Source organism: Barbus barbus (genome assembly GCF_936440315.1).
Source record: "Barbus barbus genome assembly, chromosome: 14".
Lineage (NCBI taxonomy): Eukaryota > Metazoa > Chordata > Actinopteri > Cypriniformes > Cyprinidae > Barbus > Barbus barbus.
In genome coordinates, this window is record NC_136742.1 from 13,481,408 (window position 1) to 13,502,565 (window position 21,158).

Genomic DNA, 21,158 nt, shown 5'->3' on the forward strand with positions numbered 1-21,158 from the left:
ACAATAAAAAAAATAAATAAATAAATATATATATTATAATAATAATAATAATAATTGAAGAAAATGTAAATTATTTAGTTATACCATTTTAACATACACTGTGCATACAAAAATGTATTTTGGTGTCAATTATTATTAATAACAATAACAACAAAAATAATATGCAGCTGTGCTTGTTTGTTTCCATATCTGTATAACTTTTGATCTATTGCAATAAAGCCATGTTTTGCTATGTTAGAATGCATCCTTTATTTTTGTTTGTTTGCATGTGTTCTAGGAAGTTGTCAAGTTTTGAGTACATGATTTTCATTGTTTCTTCATTGCTTAGAGCATTATGCTTAGCATACATTTAAAGTACCTGAGAAACATGAATCAAAGGATGGCTTGTAATTAGACTATTTGCTTTGTTCTATTTTGTTACATTACATTTGTGTAATGTATTATATCATGATGCATGTTAAAATGCTCATTAAAGCATGCAAAGCACTGTATTGCGTGGGTGCCACCTGTTTTGCTGTCCGCCCACATGAACGGTATGAAGGATGGCGTGGCGGGTCCTTTCTCCTCATCAGGGAGGGACAGCTGGGTAATCTGGGTACCGATCCATAAGCCCAGGCCACCACCAAATTTATAATAGTGGCAGGACAATGAGAACACACTCGCACAATCAGCCCTCTTCCCAATATTGTCTCGATATTATCCATCGGTCTGTGAGCATAATGGGCTGGGATCTATTTTGTTTAGAATATAGTTTAACTTGGAACCCTCAAAGGAGTAAATTATCTTCAAATGCTTCCATCCTCAAAAATTGGATAAGAAGAGAAAAACACAGTGTTGATGTCTTGAATTTTTTTTTTTTTCCTCGAATGAAGATTGATTGATCAGCTCTTACGATGCCCTTATCTGTAATTGATGCCCCACCAAGATTTAAATCTCCTATTTTATTTAGTCAGGAACCATTATGTACATTTTATTATTTTTTTTTTAAATCCTTTTAAAAATTGGTTAGCTAAACATTTTTTTTCATAAAGTCGAGTTTAGTTTGCAAGATACAATCAAAGCAAAGCAATACAAACATTAAACGACAATACAAACGTCTTTTTCTTAAATATTTTTTTCATTTTTTATATGTATTTAATATTTTATATATTTTTTATGATGATAACACACGATTAACATTTTTTTGTACTGTGTGGCCACTGTATAAAGTGTTTAGTAGTATTAAGTATAAAATATATATAATTTGAAATAATCATAACTTTTATATATGGCACAGTATAATTGCACCAAATTGCACTCTTTAATCTCTGGAAATGTTCTACAGTTGATGATGCACTGAGAGCTAAATAAGTTATTCATTCAATCAGCCATAATTTTTAGTTTTTAAAAGTAATTTTTTTTCTTTTTAATTTAAATTAAATATACAAATTAGCAAAACAGGGATCATAATTGGAGAAATAGTAAATAGAAAGTCTGGTTTGCAAGGTACAATCATAGCAAGAGACACCAAAGCACACTTTAATACAAAATGACTTTTTTTTTAAATAAATATAAAAAAAACAAATCGATATTATTTATTTATTAAGATTGTAGCACACTACTAACAAATTTTGAACTTACCTTTACCTTGCTTGTTCTGCATGCCCACTGTATTAATGTATCTATACATTTATTTTTGACTGTTTAACATCCACAGCTGGGATTATTGTAAAAGTATTGCGAAATATCGGTACTCGAAATAATCATAACTTTATATATAGCACAGTGTTATTGTACCATATTGCAGTCTTTAATCCCTGGACACTAGAAGTTCTCATTGCTGACGCAGCATGTGCAGTGCTAAACTAGCGTAGTCAGAGCGCCGTGTCTCTATGCAGGAAGGAATATTTCTTTTGTATTATAAATTAGGGACTCTCTGACATAGCACAGAGTGGGACAAATTAGTTGCAGTTTTCAGCAGCAAATTCAAGAGTGTTGTCACGATTTTTATTTTTTTTTTGGTTCGTGAACACATTTCAACAACGTTTTATTTTTTCCACCGTCCCTGGCTGCTTCGGACTGTGCTGCAATGTGTTGGCGTCAGCGGCGATGTCTTGTTCTTCGGTTTCCTCATCACTGCCTTTTGAATGTCCTGACACCCCCCTCCAAGTCCAGCCCCGCTGCTGAGCCGCCCCCACCCTCCAGCCACCCATGCCTGGGGAGAGCGGAGCAGGAAAGAGCCCATAGCTCCTGCTGCAAGGGCCTTATCTGAACACTGCACACAGTTCAGGGAACGCATCCTCTTCCTGGGGCCTCCCATCTACCAGGAGCAGAGAAAGAACGAGGGGAATGTGGAGGCAGAAGAAGCCAGAGAGCGTCTGAGAACATTCGGGGGCCATTTTTGTTGTTTACACCCTCATTAGGATGTCTAAGCACAGTCATGAAACCTGGACTTGCGTTATCTCCGTGTCAGCCTTCCTGCTCGCTTGTTTGTTTGTGTGTGTGTGCACGTATGTGCTTGTACGTGTGTGGTATAACCCAATCCGTGCTCAGCACTGTTGAGGGAATGCTACCAGCAGCACTTCTCTCGGCACATTAGAGAGATAAGCCTAATGGAGGTCCCCAGGCAGTGAGACGTCGCACCACACACACACACACTATCACCACCTCTCCAATGAAGAGGATTTCCCCACTCGCTCCATTTTCTCTTCCTCTTCTCCTCGTTATTTCTCTCCAGAGAGTAATTTCACAGTGTGCTCCAAAATGCCCCCCAGTCGTTTCTCTAAGTCCCTGCTACATGCTGTCAGCCACATCTCCTCTGAAGACCTCTTTCGGTCCCCCTCCAAACCAGAAATATAGATTTCCTTGTATTTGGAGGGAAAAGTGAGACTTCTGTTTTAATGAGCCTACATCTGCTGTTCTTCACTCTTCCTCTGGGCGACGTCCAACTTTTGAGGGACCTGTGGCAGCAACTTGTAGTCACCATGACCATCTAGAACAGTAGTTACCAACTCTGGTCCTGGTCTACCATCAACTCATTAAAGAATGAACCAATAGGCTTGTCCTGAAATGGGAGTTTCAGATAAAACTGTCCACTGGACCAGGGTTGGGAACCGCTGATCTAGAACAGTGGTTCTCAAAGAGATCCAAAACTGAAAAATCTGTCATCAGTTACTCATGTTCATATCATTTACACATGCTCATGTCATTCCATTTAATTTTTCTGCTGGACGCAAAAAGTGTTTTGAAGAATGTTGGACCAAATGTTGACCAAACTGTTTTGGGTGCCATTGACTTACCATAGTGTTGTTTGTCCATACTGTCAAAATCAATAGGACCTGAACCCATTTAGTTTCCAACATTGTTTAAATTACTCTCATTTGTGTTACATGAAAGAAAGTCAGTCGTATAGTTTTGGAACAACATGAGAGTGAGCAAATTTAGCTTTCGAGTCATGGTGACCACAGTCAGAAATAAAAATATTCAAGGTGACGTGGTAACCCATATTTGGACTTGATGCTCTGCATTTAACCCATCCAAGTTCACACACAGCAGTGAGTAGTGAACACGCATGCACCCGGAGCAGTGGGCAGCCATTTTTGCTGTGGTGCCCAGGGAGCAATTGGGGGAAGATGGAAGAGAGCACTGTACATTCACTCCCCACACCTGCAATTCCTGCCACTACTGAGACTCGAAACTGCAACCTTTGGCTACGAAAGCTGTGAAGACTTGCATCGCTTCTCTTGATGCCCTTCGACTGAATTACAAACAAAAGCTATGCAATGTAGCATTATGTCAGTATTTTATTTTCCGAATTGTGTATTCTGAGTTGTGTTGCGGTAAAAATAGCTACAGGTAGCAGCAGTAGCTCACTCACTGCAACCATTTGACATCATAGATGCAGAATGCACTATAATGGTGCCACCCATAGTCCAAAATATGTATAAAACGAGACATCATTTATATTATATTAAGCCATACAAGTATTAATACCCAGGGTTCCTTTTAAGGGTTTCCTTTTCACTACTGCAAATCTTTTAGGGTTAAGATGTCCCTTTGAGGGTATTGCCCCAGTGACAAGCTACTGTACCCCTCAAGGTAAAATCAGTTTTTTTTAGTTCAACATGGTATTAAGATTTCTAATAAAATAAAGTAACAATTAGTGCGGTCAAACAATTAATCGTGATTAATCACATCCAAAATAAAAGTTTGTTTACATAATATATGTGTGTGTGCTGTATATATTTATTACGTGTATATTAGGGATGCCACAATTCTCAATATAATATTGAACCGTTCGGTACGACATCCACGGTTCAATACGCGCTTGTGAATTGCGGTTTTTTCGGTTTTACGTTTAAATAATTTATGTGCGTTTTATTTCTCTCCGAATTGACTGTTTGTGTGTGCCTGTAAGTCTACGAGCTGAGATGAGGAAACTCCTTCCCGCGAGTAAATATTCAATCACTATTCTCTAAAGTTAGGGGGCGCTTAACCATCATTCCACACTTTAACATGGCGAGCAGCGGTGAAGTGAGGCAACAGTACGAGGAAGCGCCGGCGTCTTTCAAATCCGCGATGTCGAGACATGTCGGTTTTGCCGTTGAGTATAATGCGGAGGAAGAAAAAACGGTGAACAAAAAAATGATTGTGTGCAAGCATTGTTTTACACGTATAGCCTACTCAAACGGAAATACTTCCAACTGTTAAGTTTAATTAAGATGGTTTATTTATGTTTACTGAAGTACAAATGTTTATTTGAAATGGTCAATTTATGTTTATTAACTTCATGTATGTTTATTTTCAAAATGTAGGAATTTATGTGTTCCCCAGTTTGTACATGGGCTACCAGCAGCTCTAAGATTTCAGTGTTATTTTTTTTTTTATTATACAATACACTAGGAACTAGTGTACTTTTCTTGGCTTTTAAGTAAAATAAAGGAGTATTGCAATAAATCGTTTTTATTTTTTTCTCCTTAACCTCTTACTGTTCCTATTGCCTAAGCATAGAATAACAAAAAAAACACTTATGTGTCAAGCCATCAGAACCGAACCGAACCGAAAACCGTGTTAAAAAAACCGAGGTATGTATTGAACCGTAGGCTAACTGTATTGTTGCATCCCTAGTGTATATACAGTCAGGTCCATAAATATTGGGACATCGACACAATTCTAACATTTTTGGCTCTATACACCACCACAATGGATTTCAAATTAAACAAACAAGATGTGCTTTAACTGCAGACTATCAGCTTTAATTTGATTTACATCCAAATCAGGTGAACGGTGTAGGAATTACAACAGTTTGCATATGTGCCTCATGTTTGCATATGCAAGACATCATTCAAAACTGTCAAGCTATTGCAAAACAAATAAAACTGTAAAATAAAACTGTAAAGCTTTTGCAAAATAAAGAGAACCACTTTCTGCGTCTCGTTTTCCTTTCCGAGAACGTTGGAATGCGTCATAATGAACCGTAGGCCTAACTCAGCATATTTTTTTTTCTTTCGTTTTGTTAATCTGTCAATGATTTACGTGAAATATAGTTAGTGTATAGGCATATACTCCTTTATGTAAGCCTATAGTTTTGTGTTTTCTCCGTTCACAGAAGCGCCGCAGGTGCATAAGATCTGTTGAATCCATCTTACACTGTCGTTGGATAAACTCTAACGCCGGTGTTCTGACGATTTGTGCTACCCTGTCAGATTTTGCTACCTCCCATTAAAACAGATGGTAGCAGAATTCATTGCCATTGCGACTAGAGTTCACAGCTGAGCACGGGCGGGCATTTCACTCGCTGGATGTGTCAGCATCACATTTGCATAGTCTGTACTACTTGAATTCCCGATTGGTTGACAGCAAATTTCAAACATGAAATGGAACGATAAAATAACGTTATTAACCGGTTATTGGCCATTTAAAATTTTCGATTCTGTTCGGAACTATAAAATTAGATTTTGTTTCTGTTTCCGGTTCTGTTCCAGTCAAAATTGAATTTGTTTTCGTTTTCGTTCCTTGAACCGGTTCAGAGCCCTGATACACACACACATGCATGTACATATTTAAGAAAATTGTTATATTTATTTGTGTAAAATATAAATGATATATGGATATAAATATATCCATGTAAATATTTTAATATAAATAGATGTATATGTGTGTATTTATATATACATATTAAATCTACACAGTACACACATGTATTATATGAACAAAAACTTTTATTTTGGATAAGATTAATAATTTGACAGCACTAGTAATAATACAATATTACAAACTTTTAATTAAAATGTGAACAATTCGTTTTTTTTAATTGCTTTTGGCATTTTCTTTCCCATTCGTTGCCAATCATTTAGTTGTTGTTCCCTCTCTCGCCCATTGATTTCCTTTCTTCCCTCTATTATCTCTAATCATTTAAAAATGTGGAGGAAAATAACAAATCATTTTTAAAGTCTGCATGAAAAAATGAAAAATCATAGAATGGTTCATCCTTGCATGTTGAATTTTTTTTTATTGCTTCTCTTTGGTGATGTATGCAGAACTTCTCCAATCATTTAGCTCACTTAAACCCGCCCATTTCTAACAATTGACCACAATCTTGCATTTTCCTCTATCCAATCAACAACTGGTGAATATATCCAAGCCCCACCCTACTACAGTGGTGTGAAAAATTGTTGGCCCCCTTCCTGATTTTAATTTTTTTTGCATGTTTGTCACACTTTAATGTTTCAGATCATCAAACAAATTTAAATATTAATCAAAGATAACACAAGTAAACACAACATGCAGTTTTTGAATGAAGTGTTTTTATTATGAAGGGAAAACAAAATCCAAACCCACGTGGCCCTGTGTGAAAAAGTGCTTGCCCCCTAAACCTAATAACAGGTTGGCCCACCCTTAGCAGCACCAACTGCAATCAAGCGTTTGCGATAACTTGCAATGAGTCTGTTACAGCGCTGTGAAGGAATTTTGGCCCACTCATCTTGGCAGAATTGTTGTAATTCAGCCACATTGGAGGGCTTTCGAGCATAAGCCGCCTTTTTAAGGTCATGCCACAGCATCTCAATAGGATTCAGGTCAGGACTTTGACTAGGCCACTCCAAAGTCTTCATTTTGTTTTTCTTCAGCCATTCAGAGGTGGATTTGCTGGTGTGTTTTGGATCATTGTCCTGCTGCAGAACCCAAGTTCGCTTCAGCTTGAGGTCATGAACAGATGGCCGGACATTGTCCTTCAGGATTTTTTGGTAGACAGCTGAATTCATGGTTCCATTTATCACAGCAAGTCTTCCAGGTCCTGAAGCAGCAAAACAGCCCCAGTTCAACTTTTGTCTCGTCAGCCCACAGAGTATTTTCCAAAAAGTCTTGGGGATCATAAAGATGTTTTCTGGCAAAACTGAGACGAGCCTTTATGTTCTTTTTGCTCAGCAGCGGTTTTCGTCGTGGAACTCTGCCACGCAGGCCATTTTTGCCCCGTCTCTTTCTTATGGTGGAGTCAAACACTTTTTCACACAGGGCCATGTGGGTTTGGATTTTGTTTTCCCTTCATAAAAAACCCTTCATTTAAAAACTGCATGTTGTGTTTACTTGTGTTATCTTTGATTAATATTTAAATTTGTTTGATCTGAAACATTAAAGTGTGACAAACATGAAAAAAAATAAAAAAACAGGAAGGGGGCCAACACTTTTTCACACCACTGTATTATTATTATTATTTTTTTCAATATTCTGTTTTACTCAGATACATCACAATACAGAATAAGACTGATCACTACTACGGTTACATCGCTACTTTACTATTATTATAATAATATATATCACAATATAACAATAGTGCTAATACTACTAACAAAAATGTTTTGTCAAAATATTTTATCATAATGTTTAAGTTCAGCTGTTTGTCACAGTTTATATACAGAATGCTTTATGCTCTTCAGCATTGTAAGTAGTCACATGTATTTTGTTGTTTCTTGGCTGTACAAAACCTTTGCAATCTGTTTTTTTTTTTTTTTGTCCAGTCCCTCCATACATCTTTTGAAAAATGCCGTTTTCACCGGCGTCTCTGGCGTAATGTAGAGCACCGGCTTGGTTTAGCGCTGGCTTCAGAGCGGGTATTCTTCACTGCAAATCATTATGCATTGAGGAGGCCATTAGCAAAATGAAGACGAATGGGAGAGAGAGTCACCGTGACAAAGTGTTGGAGGACGACAGTTTAATCTAAAGTGTTCCTCTGTGGTCTTTCAACATAGTCACTGTGTCGTGCTACAGTTTGGCCTGTTATGATTAAGCTGTATGCTATACAAGAAAGTTTGTTCTTTCTCTTAATGCTTATAATCACTGTCTTAGTTTGGCCAATGCAGGCACTGACTCTCACTCATCAGGCAAGTTTTTCAGGAATCAGTTGTTTAATCCAGTCATTTACACAGTGACTTGTAGATAACACCCCCTTTTGAATCCGTTTCCTCTTTATATATACATGGTAGGGAATATTATACAACACAGCGTAAAAATATATTAAGACATGAACAGAATCAGATTCTTGACAGATAGAGAACAATAAATGTTTTCTCTTCAGACATTTTTTTTAAATTTAAACTAAGAGTGTTTTGTATATGTCTCTTAGCAGATAGTTCAGATGAAGTTCAGTGATGTCACTAGATACTTGGGACAAGTCTCAGCATGACTGGAAGTTGATTGACACCAGTTTAAGCATTTAATGACACGCATACGTAGGGGTGTGTGCATCAAGCTTCTTTAAATGAATTGAGGGGTTGTCCTGTCATTCCTAACAGACAGGACTCTGTTTCACTGCTGGAAGTGATTATTTGATCAGTTTGTTCCACTTGCACGTTGAGTTCTTTGTCTACTGTAGTCTTTGTGATGATAAGATGATGATAATTATTATAATAACAATAATATAACTGCAACAAAAGTACATTATTATTATAATAATAATAATAATAATGTGATGTAATACTAATATTGTTGTGTTATACAATTTGTTAATGGTTTGTATTATAAAGTATTATACTGTATTATCACTTGATAATGAAGATAATGTGTGTATAAATTATATTATTTTATTATACATTTTTTTAATATTTATAATAATGAACTATTATTATTATTGTAAATTAATTATTATAATTATTTTAAGTTTTTAGATTTTATTATATATTTAACCCTTTAGTAATTTTGTATTAAAGGGTTAGTTCACCCAAAAATGCAAATTGTCATTATTTACTCATTATTATGTCATTATTATTATTTTACCCTCATGTCGTCCAAACTCGTAAGACCTCCGTTCATCAAGGATTCTTGCTGTCTATGGGAGGGTCAGAGAGCTCTCGGATTTAATGGAAAATATCTTAATTTGTGTTCTGAAGATGAACAAAGGTCTTACGGGTTTTGAACGACATGAGGGTGAGTAATTAATGACAGAATTTTAATTTTTGGGTGAACTATCCCTTTAAAAAATTAAAGATAGTGTATAATTTGTTTAGTAATATACACACGTGGTCAGAATTGTTGGTATCCTTGGTAAATGTGATCAAAGAAGGCTGTGGAAATAAATCAGCATTGTTGATCCTTTTGATCTTTTATTTAAAAAATTCACAAAAATCTAGCCTTTCATTGGATAATAAGAATTTAAAATGGGGTGAAATATAATTATGAAAAATGTTTTTCTCTAATACACATTGGACACAATTAACGGCGCCCTTTTATTCAATACTTTTTGAAACCTCCATTTGTCAGTTTAACAGCTCTAAATTTTCTCCTATAATGCCTGATGAGGTTAGAGAACACCTGACAAGAGATCAGAGAGCATTCCTTCATCCAGAATCACTCCAGACCCTTTAGATTCCCAGCTCCATGTTGGTGCTTCTCTTCAGTTCACCTCACTCATTTTCTACAGGGTTCAGGTCAGAGGACTGGAATGGCCAGCAGAAGCTTAGTTTTGTGCTCAGTGACCCATTTTTGTGTTGTTTTTGAGGTTTGTGTTTGGATTATTGTACGGTTGGAAGATCCAAACATGGCCATTATAAGATTTCTAACAGAATCAGTCACTTATTCATTTTTTGTCCAGGAACTCCAGCAGAAATATAGGCCCACAACATCAAAAGTACAGCAGTATGTTTCATTGTACACATGGGGTACTTTTTATCCCTGTGTTCACCAAACCCATCTTGAGTGTTTGCTGCTAAAAAGCTAAATTTTTAGTTACATATGACCATAGAAGCCAGTCCCATTTGAAGTTCCAGTCGTGTCTGATAACTGAATATGCTGGAGTTTGTTTTTTTTAATTTTATTTTCTATTTATTTATCTTTTTTTCCTTCCTTGAAGCCCTCCCAATCAACATGTGATGTAGGTGCTGTTTTTATTTTATTCAATGTTTTCTGACCCCGAAACTCAACCTTTTTCTGCAATTCTCCAGCTGTGGTCCTTGGAGAGTCTTTAGCCACTCAAACTCTCTTCCTCACCATGCATTAGGACGATATAGACACACGTCCTCTTCCAGGCAGATTCATAACATTTTATGTTGATTGGAAATTCTTAATTATTGCCCTGATGGAGGAAAATAAGAATTTTCACTGCTCTAGCTCTTTTCTTAAAGCCACTTCCTAATTTGTGTAGATAAGTTATCTTTTGCTGCACATCAGAAATATATTCTTTGGTTTTTCTCATTGTGATGGATGATTAATTTGGAATTTGGCCTTTTTGTTTTCCCTCCTATTTATATTTCTGTGAAACAGGAAGCCATGGGTGGATAATTTCACATTTGTAATCACGCTGGTGTGCTCAAAATTGTGAAGATGAATGGGAATATATTTCAGATATATTTTACTCATAAGAATTTCTAGGGGCACCAGTAATTGTCCAACATTTATTTGAGAAAAAACATTTCATAATGAGATTTCCCCCCATTTTAAATTCTTATTCTCCAATGAAAGCTTTAGTTTTTTTGTGATTTTTATTTATTTTTAAATAAAAGATCAAAAGAATTAACGATGCAGATTTATTTTCACAGCCGCCTTGATCATATTTACCAAGGGTACCAACAATTCTGACCACGTGTGTAATTTTTGTTTTTATAAAAAGTAATATAGATATAGAATGATAATTAAAATTATCATCAAATAAACCAATAAATTAATTGATTTTGAATTTTATAGTGCACTGTATAATACATTTTATTATTATTATTAATTGTACGTTTGGTATGGTTATTGTTATACTGTATACAGTTTTTATATTTTATTTGATTGCATATTTTATATTTTAGTAAATTACTAGAAAATATACTGTAATCACAATAACAAGAATAATATTTGTTTTTGTTTTATTAAAAATAAAATGTATAAATTGTATAATTAAGCTTTCCATCATCATCATCATCATCATCATCATCAAATAACTAACCAATAAATTTTGTATTGAGTTTTTCTTTCATGCCATTTGACTTTTTATATTGTTGTTAAATTTATCTATATCTTTCATTTAGGGAAGCAGTGGACCTGACTCTCAGGAAGAGAGCGAAGAGGACAAAGACACAGTTACTAATCCCAACCCAGAGACACAATCAAACACAGTGACCAGCACACTGACCATGCAAGAGTACTTCGCCCAGCGGATGGCCCAGATGAAGAAGACTCAGGCAGGACGAGACCCAGCCGCATCTTCATCTGAGGTCAGCAGCAATGCACCTTCTCCATTGGCTACATCTGCCTCCATGGAGGACTCCCCAAACACCAGTGATATGGAACAGTCCAAAAAGAAGAAAAAGAAGAAAAAAGACAGGGAGAGTGATCGAGATGGCGTAGAGGAAAATGCACTGACCTCAGTAACAGGAGAGAGTGTTGAAGAGCCAAATCACTCACAGAAAAAGAAGAAAAAGAACAAGAGGAAACGAGAGGAGCGGGATGAGGATGGGACTGAAGTGTGCAGTGCCCCTGCAGTAACGGATGGCATCACTGAAGAAGACGCTCCCACCACAGGAAAGAGGAAGAAGGACAAAAAAACATCTCTAGAGGTTTGTTCAGATGAACCTAAAACAATAGAAATTGAGATTATGGACTGTAAAGTTTCAGATAAAAAGAAAAAGAAAAAGAAAAAGAGAGAACATGATGAAGAGGAAGGAGTGACTGAGGAAGTGGTGTCCAAAAAGAACACGAAAAAACAGAAAAAGTGATTATTTTTTTTTTTTTAACAATTGACTTCTCTCAACTCTTGTCTTTTTGATACCATCGTGATTTTAATATTGAGAATTTACATTTAGAATTGGTTTGTATCTCCATATTTAAACTATGAAAAAGACATTAAAAACATCTAAATTGTATGTGTGGTTGATGTGGTGTTCTTTGTTGTCAGGTTTCCAGGAAGTAAAATGCCATAGTTATGTCTGTTAGCATGCGTGTATACAGAATTTATACAATATATCTAAAATATAGAGAGAAAATAGTGTTGTCCTGAGTGTTGCGAAAAGGATATAATTTTAATTTTTCATAATGAGCAATGAAATACCATAAATCAGAAGCAGATTTGTTAATGTTCCAAATGCTATAGAAGTTATTTAATATATATTTATTTTTAATATTTAATATAATATAATAATATTTAATATTATATTTAAAGTGTTTTTATATAGTCCAAGGTGGAAGAATGCTTGGTTAAATCTGTGTTAATGCCCCGGTTTCACAAACAAGGCTTAAGCCTAGTCCTAGTCTAAAATGTAAGTCTGAGCTGTTTCAACTGAAATAAACTTGCACTGACTCCTCTTAAAACATATCAGTGCCATTGTTTTGTCTTTAGATGCACACCAGTACAGTAATGTTTTTTTCTAAGGCACATTTATAAAAATTAAATGTCCTAATTGAACAATGGCCTAATCCTGGTTTAGTCTAAACCCTGTCTGTGAAACCGGGCCTATGTATTTTAGGCAGAAATAATGGTTTGAAGTTAAAACATCTTAATGATGGATTTATTATAAACCGAGCTTTTCACTTCACAAAATAGTAATTGATGGGCCGGAGTTCTGTTGTGGAATATCTTGATGTTTTTATCAGCTGTTTGGACTCTTAATCTGACGGCACCCAGTCACTGCAGAGGATCCATTGGTGAGCAAGTGATGTAATGCTACATTTCTCCAAATCTGGTCTGATGAAGAAATAAACTCATCTACAGCAAATAGCTAATTTTCTTTTTTGGTTTGATTATTTTTACAGTACGGAGTATGGCATTGATTATTAAACTGTGCTCACATGCACTCTTTCAAACCCTTGTTGACTGAAATGATTGGAAATGACTAATATTCAAAACAAAGGTCTCGTCTCATTATTTTGCCACATCCTTGTAAAACTTTTCCAGTCATGGTACTGCGTTTAAAATAACTCTGTTATTGTGTCCGACGTGTATTGTGAAATTTGTGACAGTCACTTCATTCTTCATTGCACTAAAACATCATTTATCACAATCTTTACTTGCAATGTTGACAAACCAGCTCTGTGAATATTGCAGGCTACAAATTGTGTAAAGGTGTCTGCCCGGTCACTCATATTGTTCCCTTTAAAATATACAACAAATGATGACTGAAGAGTGACTTAAGTGATGAAATATTCATTTGCATAATTAGTTTATAGGATAAAAACTATTTTGTGTTCAGTAGCCTATTTCAGTAACTGCCCTTTGGCCAGATTTGTCTTTGTCTTCTCAGAAATAAATTGACCAGCCCAACATGTCAGCAGTGTTTACTGTCAGTATGATTTATACAAATAGACGGTTTTGGGACATGGATCATGGGACTTCAATTTAATTATCCTTAATTATGACGCTAAACAAACACATTTTTGCTTTTTTTAAGCGCTTGATTAATAGAACACTGCTCGGCATGACCCATGCTTTTCTTTGTCATGCTAATGTGTGGCTTTGAGGTCTTTTCATAATGATATCCAATGTATGTTAAGTATATATGACTGAAGTCTCGAGCTGGTGCAGAGTAACTGGCAGCAAATACGATGCTTGTTTAAAATCCTAATGACCTTGTCACACGGTCAATATTGATCCTCTTGAAATCTGCAATACCAAAGGATGTCCTGTTTAACTAGATTAATCAAATCCAATGGAACTGACGTTCTCGTGCACTTTGTTCAACTTTGTCGTGAGTTTATTAAAGAGAGGAACATTTTCAAGAATACGACATTTTGAGAGGAGAGCAGAAACCCCAACAAGATCGTCTTGTTTGGAGTCTAAGTGGGCGTATGGAGCAAAAAGAGGGAAAAGGAAACGGACAGCTTATGTTACTCAGAACAATAATTGTTGAATCTGCCACACAGCAACGGCTTAGTTTGTTTATATGTCATGACTGCCGCTATAAATGGCATCTGCTTCTGAGGTAAATCTAAAAGCATCGGTAAACCCGTTTTTGATGATTAAATAATGGAGCTACATCCTACCTATTCCCACGGTCCATGTCCAGAATCCCTTTTGAGGTGCTTGTCAAAAGGGGTGGGATGAGAAGATGGAGATGGTTTTAATCGTTTCTTAGAGAAGAAAAAATTAAAGGGCAGATTATTTTGTCAGAGCCTTAAATCGGTGGGGAGCGGGGGAAGATGTGTCACATTTTGCTTATGTTGTCCTCTAGGGATGAAAAAAATGAGATTTAAAATATATTAAAATAGCCTTACATTAAAACAAAGTGGTCCAGTAACATAACTTGCCCCACATAATAGGCACGGTCAGAAATACCCCTGATATTTCAACAGAGGTCAGACCTGCCGATTTATGAATTCATCTGACATTTATTATATTTCATAATATTTTATTCTATTAACTAATTTAGGAGTTTTGTATGAATTAATAGTGTTTTCGAATGTATCTTGTATTTTAGATGGGACAAAAATGTGAAGAATATCAACTCCAAATCTTGAAATGGTAAATACATCAGAATAGACTGTTAAAATGCATGGCTCATTTATTTTCAAATGTTTGCTGCATTTATGTTATGATATGTGTGATCTTGTCCTTGTTATTTACAGATAATATTCTATTTGATCTCAATTTAAATTTATAGGTAACAGCCATAGCTGAGAATATTTCAATTAATTGAATCCACTGAAGTATTTACCTTAAACTGACAGCAGAAAATATTAACCCTTATTAAGCTAAAAATTCACTTTTTTTGTGCATCGTTTATAAATTTATCAGGAAATAGTTCTTACCCTGAAGTATCTGACACACTTTACCACATGACTTCCATTTTAAGAGAATGCTTCATTTAATGATTCATTGCTAAAAAAAAAAAAGAATCATAGTATATTAACATAATTAAAAAAGAATGATGCCGAAAATTAAGCTTTACCATCACAAGAATAAATTACATTTTAAAATATATTCAAATAGAAAAGTTATTTTAAATTGTAATATATCACAATATTGCTCTTTCAAAAACATTAAAAAAATACATACATATATTTATGCATACACTGTAAAAAATTTTAAGCCAGTACAACAAAAAAAATCTTAGTACCAATTTCCTTCTGCTTTTTTTTGTTCACTCAACTTTTGTAAATAACAGTTATACTGACTAAAATTAATTTGTCAGTCATACAAAAAATATTTAATTGGGTCAACTTAAGATTGTTAGTTTTGTGGAGAGGTGCAACTATTTTTTAACAAACCTTTTTAAGTTGCGCCTATTTAAAATTTTTGGTCTGTAGAACTCAATGTCTGAAGTTGAGTGAACAAAAAAATACTATTGGAAATTGGTACTAAGTAATAATACGTTACGACTGGAAACTACAATAACATTGCCCAAGTCAAAAACTGAAAACAGTGAGTCAATGTTAACAAAACATTTATTTTTGTTGGAGGCAAAAGTTGGTTGGTAAGTGTAATTTGCAACACTGCAAATTGAAATACTGCAATACAGTAAAACTGTTTTACAAAACACTGCCAATGCACATGAGAAACAAACTTTACAAATACTTTTCAAATTATACAGTAAGTAGCTTATTCTTCAGGGACTGAACTCTGTTGGTGCACTTTTCACCCAATCCCACAAAGATGTTCTGCACTGCCTCAAATGTGTATTTTAGTCCTTTTGAATACTCAATGTTCAGTGCATAGAGAAGTCCAAAGAGTACCATGAAAGCAGAAGGAAAGTCAGGTAGGTCCTGCATGACCACAGTTTCCTCCAGAATGATGCCGAAGTTTAGACATGTCTTTGTTGTCTGTGAGATATCGTCCTCCATGACTTCAAAGATGCACAGTTTCACTCCTCTTGTGTAGGTCTCCTCCAAATCACTGTCCTAAGAATTATATAAATTTCATGAAAAATTGTTGTGCATATGTATAAATAAAAAAATAAATCAAAGCTCAAACTCTAGCAAAAAAAAAACATGGCACTGTGACAAGCAGGACAAGGATAAGAACCATGGGAAAAAACGCACCCTGCCTCGTGACTCACAAAAGAGGCCCGGATGACTAAAAGGATCAGCGACAACAATGCAAGACGAGTGAAGACCAGGCCTGGACTATTTTTGGTATGTTTTATTTATGTGTGTTGCTGTCGTCCGTGAGGGGCTGCTGTTTCAATTTTATTTTGTATTTATTTTATATGATCAAAGTTCCGTTTGAACGATCGCTGGTTTCTGACTTCTCCTTCCCTGATCCTTTAACTGTGTTGGAGCTGAACCCCAGGAAGGAGGAGGCAGGAACCCGGCAAATGTTCACAACTTTAATAATAAATAAACACAAAACTAAAGTAAAAGCGGCAGCTCCCCACAGAGGACTGTCGCTCAAACATAATCAAAACATAATGTAAATAGTCCAAGCCTTTATCCTTCACTGTCGTCGCTCCTCCTTTTATCAATCCAAAGCTCTTCTGTGAGACAATCGAAACCGGTGCTGCACGCAGGTGAATTGCCTTATCAATCACGCCACCGGCCTTGCACCATTCTCACGGCTCTCAGCCTCGTACTGCTTGCCACAGGCACAGTACGTGTTAACCTGATGTAAATACTTGGTGAAAACAAGCCACATGGAAACTGTCAGCACCTTTATTAAATATAACCACACATTTCATAAAATAACAGTGATCAATGAAAATATGACATGAACAAAAGCTAAAAACTTACCAGACAAGTCTTTGATATTGCATCGTGCTCCCTGAGGTACAAGGGGAGACCCCGTAAAGCTGTAGCGTGTCTGTGTGATAGGATGTCTGTTGTCTAGAGGGAGATAAATAATTTTAATTATGATTTACTTCTGCATGAATCCTTAAAGATCGTTTAAAGAGACTTTAACTTAGACTTGGGATACTCCACTTTAAAATGAAAATTCTGTCATTATACTCACCCTCATGTTTCAAACCTGTATGAATTTCTTTCTTCTGCTGAACAGAAAGGAAGATATTTAAAAGAATGTCAGTAACTAGACAGTTTTTGATACCATTGACTTCCATAGTAGGAAAAAAATATATACTATGGAAGTCAATGGTACCAAAAACTGTCTGGTTACTGACATTCTTCTAAATATCTCCCTTTCTGTTCAGCAGAAGAAAGAAATTCATACAGGTTTGAAACAACATTTCTGTGGATGGTTTAGACAGGTATAGTATTTCATTCAGACTTTGAAAAAATGTGCTGTGTAGCACTTCTAGATACACATAGTTCTGTCTGCATACAAAGGAACAAAGAAGCTAACTTCAAGAATTTTGTCAATATCTTCAACATCAGCAGCTTCTACATGTATATCATGCAATGTATCCTCAAAGCATTCTGAAGCAGAATCTAACCAATTATCAGAGTCTGTGCGATCGACAGTTACAACTGATGAACTATAATCACTTATTTTGCATTTTTGGTGATGTTTGCACTTGTGGCTATGAAACGTTACATAGACATTAGTTTTAAAATTACAGTGCAAAAATGGGCATTGCACTGTCTCATTCCTATTCAGATGTGTACCCAGATGCAAGTTTTTTTCAGTACAAACATTGTGATGATCGCATAGGTCACATTTAAATGTAGCTTGTACTGTTGTTTTATCAGAATTTGTGTGGACCCTATATAAATGAGTTTTCAACCCACCTGGTGTTTTGAAAGAGCAGACACACTCAGGGTACAGGCACAACAATGGTTCACATCGGCCTTGTCGCCAGTGCTTTAGCCTGTAGTGTCTCAGCAGCAGATTTTGACTGGCACTATTGTATTTACAATATCTACACTGCATGAAGTTTGCTCTCAAGGGTAGATCTGAGAAAAAAAGAACACAAAGTGAATGATCAGTTTCATAAAACGCAAATAAATGAATGAACAATGAAATAGACAATGAATTTATACTTATGCTTTTAATTTTTTAGTGTGACAACTGCTGCACAGAGATTTTTTAAAATCATTATCTCTTCAGAACGTTATTAATTAATCTAACTTACTACTGTTGTAGCAATTAATCAGAATTCTTAGCTGCCCTTCAGTACTGTAACATTATTAGCAGATGGAGAACCATGTAACTAGCCTAATATAGCTGAAGTCAACAGAATGTGCACGACTTCAAAAATATTACAAAAATAGAACTTAATATTACAAAATATTACAAAAATAGAACTTAATTCAGTAATGTTTATAACTTACAAAGTAAAGTTAGCTGCTAGTGGTGTTTCTATTTTTCTAACGAACTAATATCAACTAATTCAGAAGTAAAGTACAACAAAAACAAAATAAAATCACTCACCATATATATTCCTCTGGATTATTATCGCCACGTGCTGCCTTGTCTTTAATAAAGATTTTTCTCCGCCCGCTTGATGAACACGCCTTGTCTTCTCAAGTTATTTCTCCCGCATTAAAAAGTGAACGTTGACGTTGACTCACATCAAGGTTGTGCAAAGGTCACGTACTGAGGGGCGTGGTTTGGCCCGATTGGAAAAGATCATTTTTATCGTAAAACATGCTGCTAATTATTTTTAAATGTATGTATTATTCAAATGTAACATTTCAATAAAAAAAAAACTCCTAATTAGGCTAATTGTGTTCTGTTCTGTCTTTGAGGGTATTATGCGGCGCCCTCTAACGAACTTCACAGTAAAAGTCTTCCTCCGCCAATTTAATGCTGCCTCACTTAAATTACAATAGCACGTGAAGGCAGCATAATTTCCTGAGTTCACAATATACTGCTGTGCACAATATACTATACAATATATTATAATTTATACAGTGGGCATGATTTAATTTAGTAATAATATTATTCACTAATACTTTATTGCCAGACTCAATAAAAAAAATATATTATATATATATATATATATATATATATATATATATATATATATATATATATATATATATATTGCTATTATTAACACTATTACATTTGGCACAATGAAGTTATTAAAAAAAATAACCAAACAACCATTTTTCTTCAATGTCCCATAAACAAATGGCATTAGTATTTGCTAGTGGGAGGGCAGTTCCTAACTTAACTTAATAAGTTGGCCAAATGTTTTTGGATGAACTTGCAAAACCTTGTTCACAAAACTAAACTTTTTAAGTTTATGGAAAGAAACTTGGTTTAGGTTGAATAAATGTATTAAACATCGTTTTACTGACTTTTCCATAGAAATTTGCTGAGCCAACAAAACAAAAACAGTAATTTGAACCTTTTTCGAGTTGGATTTTTTACAGTGTAAGTTTGCTTTGATATAAAATAGACTTGTGCATCCCAATCAGGCAGGTGTGCATCATGGGCCCTTTATAAATGTTTGGTCATGTGACAAAAATAAAGCATTTCTCCTTATAGCTAAAACGTTTCAGTAGGTGTTTGCTTCAACACAGATAAACTCAACAAAGCAGCAGGTACGTCTGCAATTCCAATCAAATCATGCCTCAAAATGCAGAACCAGAAAGATGTTTATGGCACAAATGAGTAAACACAGTTTACACGTCCAGTTTGTCACACCCAAACATGCAGGTAGGACGAGGAGAGCAGGAAGTGTCATTTTCTGTCGTAATGTTTTTGCAATCTGGGGCATCAAACTCCTCTTCCTGTTCCTTCAGTGAATGAATCCCTCATTTTAATGGTGTTCGTCCTCTGCTTGTTCACTGCACTGGAACCAACCATTCCTTTGAACCTTACAGGAAGAAATTCGAAGGTCAGTCATAAAATGATACTTTTTGTTTTTTGAAACACCAGTTTCTCAGTTTAGATTCTCTTGAGTAGATCATTGGTTTATTCTAAACTGAACTCTTCCTGTCTTTGCTGCAGTTTTCATGAACCACCGATACAGCTGTCAACAGGAACTCCATCGTCTGATCATGACAATAGGAGTTACATACAGCAGCCCTCATGTCGGTGTGGAGCACCTGAAGTATAAGGGAGGATCTGAACTGTCTGACATGTGAATCATTGCGCAGAACAACCGGTTTTGAGGAGTGAGTGGTGTAGAACCTGTATGGGGAAAGTTCTGTCTCATGTCTGATGGAAGTTAAATAACAGTTTCCTCAAGTGAAAATGAATAATGAGTGTAAACTGCGTCATGAATTCTGCTGAAACGTGGACGCATATACTGGCGGACCCATCTAAATATATATCATTCCATTTAAAGCAACATTTCAACACCTTTGCTATATTTAAAATGTTATGCACAATTGATTACATAATTTTATGAAGAATCTGTTATTGTTTTTCCAGTAGCAAAGTGAAAACTGTTGGTTACCACACTTTTCATAATTTGATGAATATCTCCTTTAATTTGCTTCAAGTGCTCAGGTAAAAACATTCTTTATAGAATGTATTTTTTAAATGTAACTAAATTTATGTTGCACTTCTTTGCCAACCAAACCCAACATGAATTAATTGTTAATTATTCTAATTTTATATCTATATGCCAACTAACCCCACTCACACTCTTTCCATGCCTGGCATCATTGTTCATTACAGGCATCCAAATTTTAAATCAAAATTCATAAAATGGATAATCCCGGTCCTGGCTTCTGATTGCTATTTTTGATGCATGTTGCGCCTATAATAACACCCTTTAACCAAAAACACAATATAACTGGCATCTTGTGAATTAATGGTTAAATAACAGTTTTTCTTATATTTTTAATAGATTCCTTTATTTTCATGACAACTTCGGCTGAAGGGATTGGTTTTCGTTTTGACATTCAAAAATTGAGATGTTGAC

General features: G+C 35.4%; 1 protein-coding gene and 1 long non-coding RNA gene across 2 annotated transcripts in view; one reads left to right on the top strand and one right to left on the bottom strand.

Moving 5' to 3' along the window:
• Positions 1-12,446, top strand: part of LOC306880137 (PIN2/TERF1-interacting telomerase inhibitor 1-like) — a 33,209-nt gene extending 20,763 nt beyond the window's left edge. The window contains exon 7 of the mRNA XM_079433465.1: positions 11,481-12,446. Within this exon, the coding sequence (XP_079289591.1) occupies positions 11,481-12,167 (687 nt within the window). The 3' untranslated portion in view covers positions 12,168-12,446. The remainder of the gene's footprint in view (positions 1-11,480) is intronic.
• Positions 12,447-15,233: 2,787 nt separating this feature from the next.
• On the bottom strand, positions 15,234-19,115 carry LOC306880640. Its single transcript, XR_013785093.1, has 4 exons — positions 18,707-19,115; positions 18,064-18,228; positions 17,110-17,202; positions 15,234-16,281 (listed from the first exon to the last, which is right to left on the bottom strand). It is a non-coding gene; the product is annotated as an uncharacterized lncRNA (long non-coding RNA).
• Between the last annotated feature and the right edge of the window lie 2,043 nt (positions 19,116-21,158).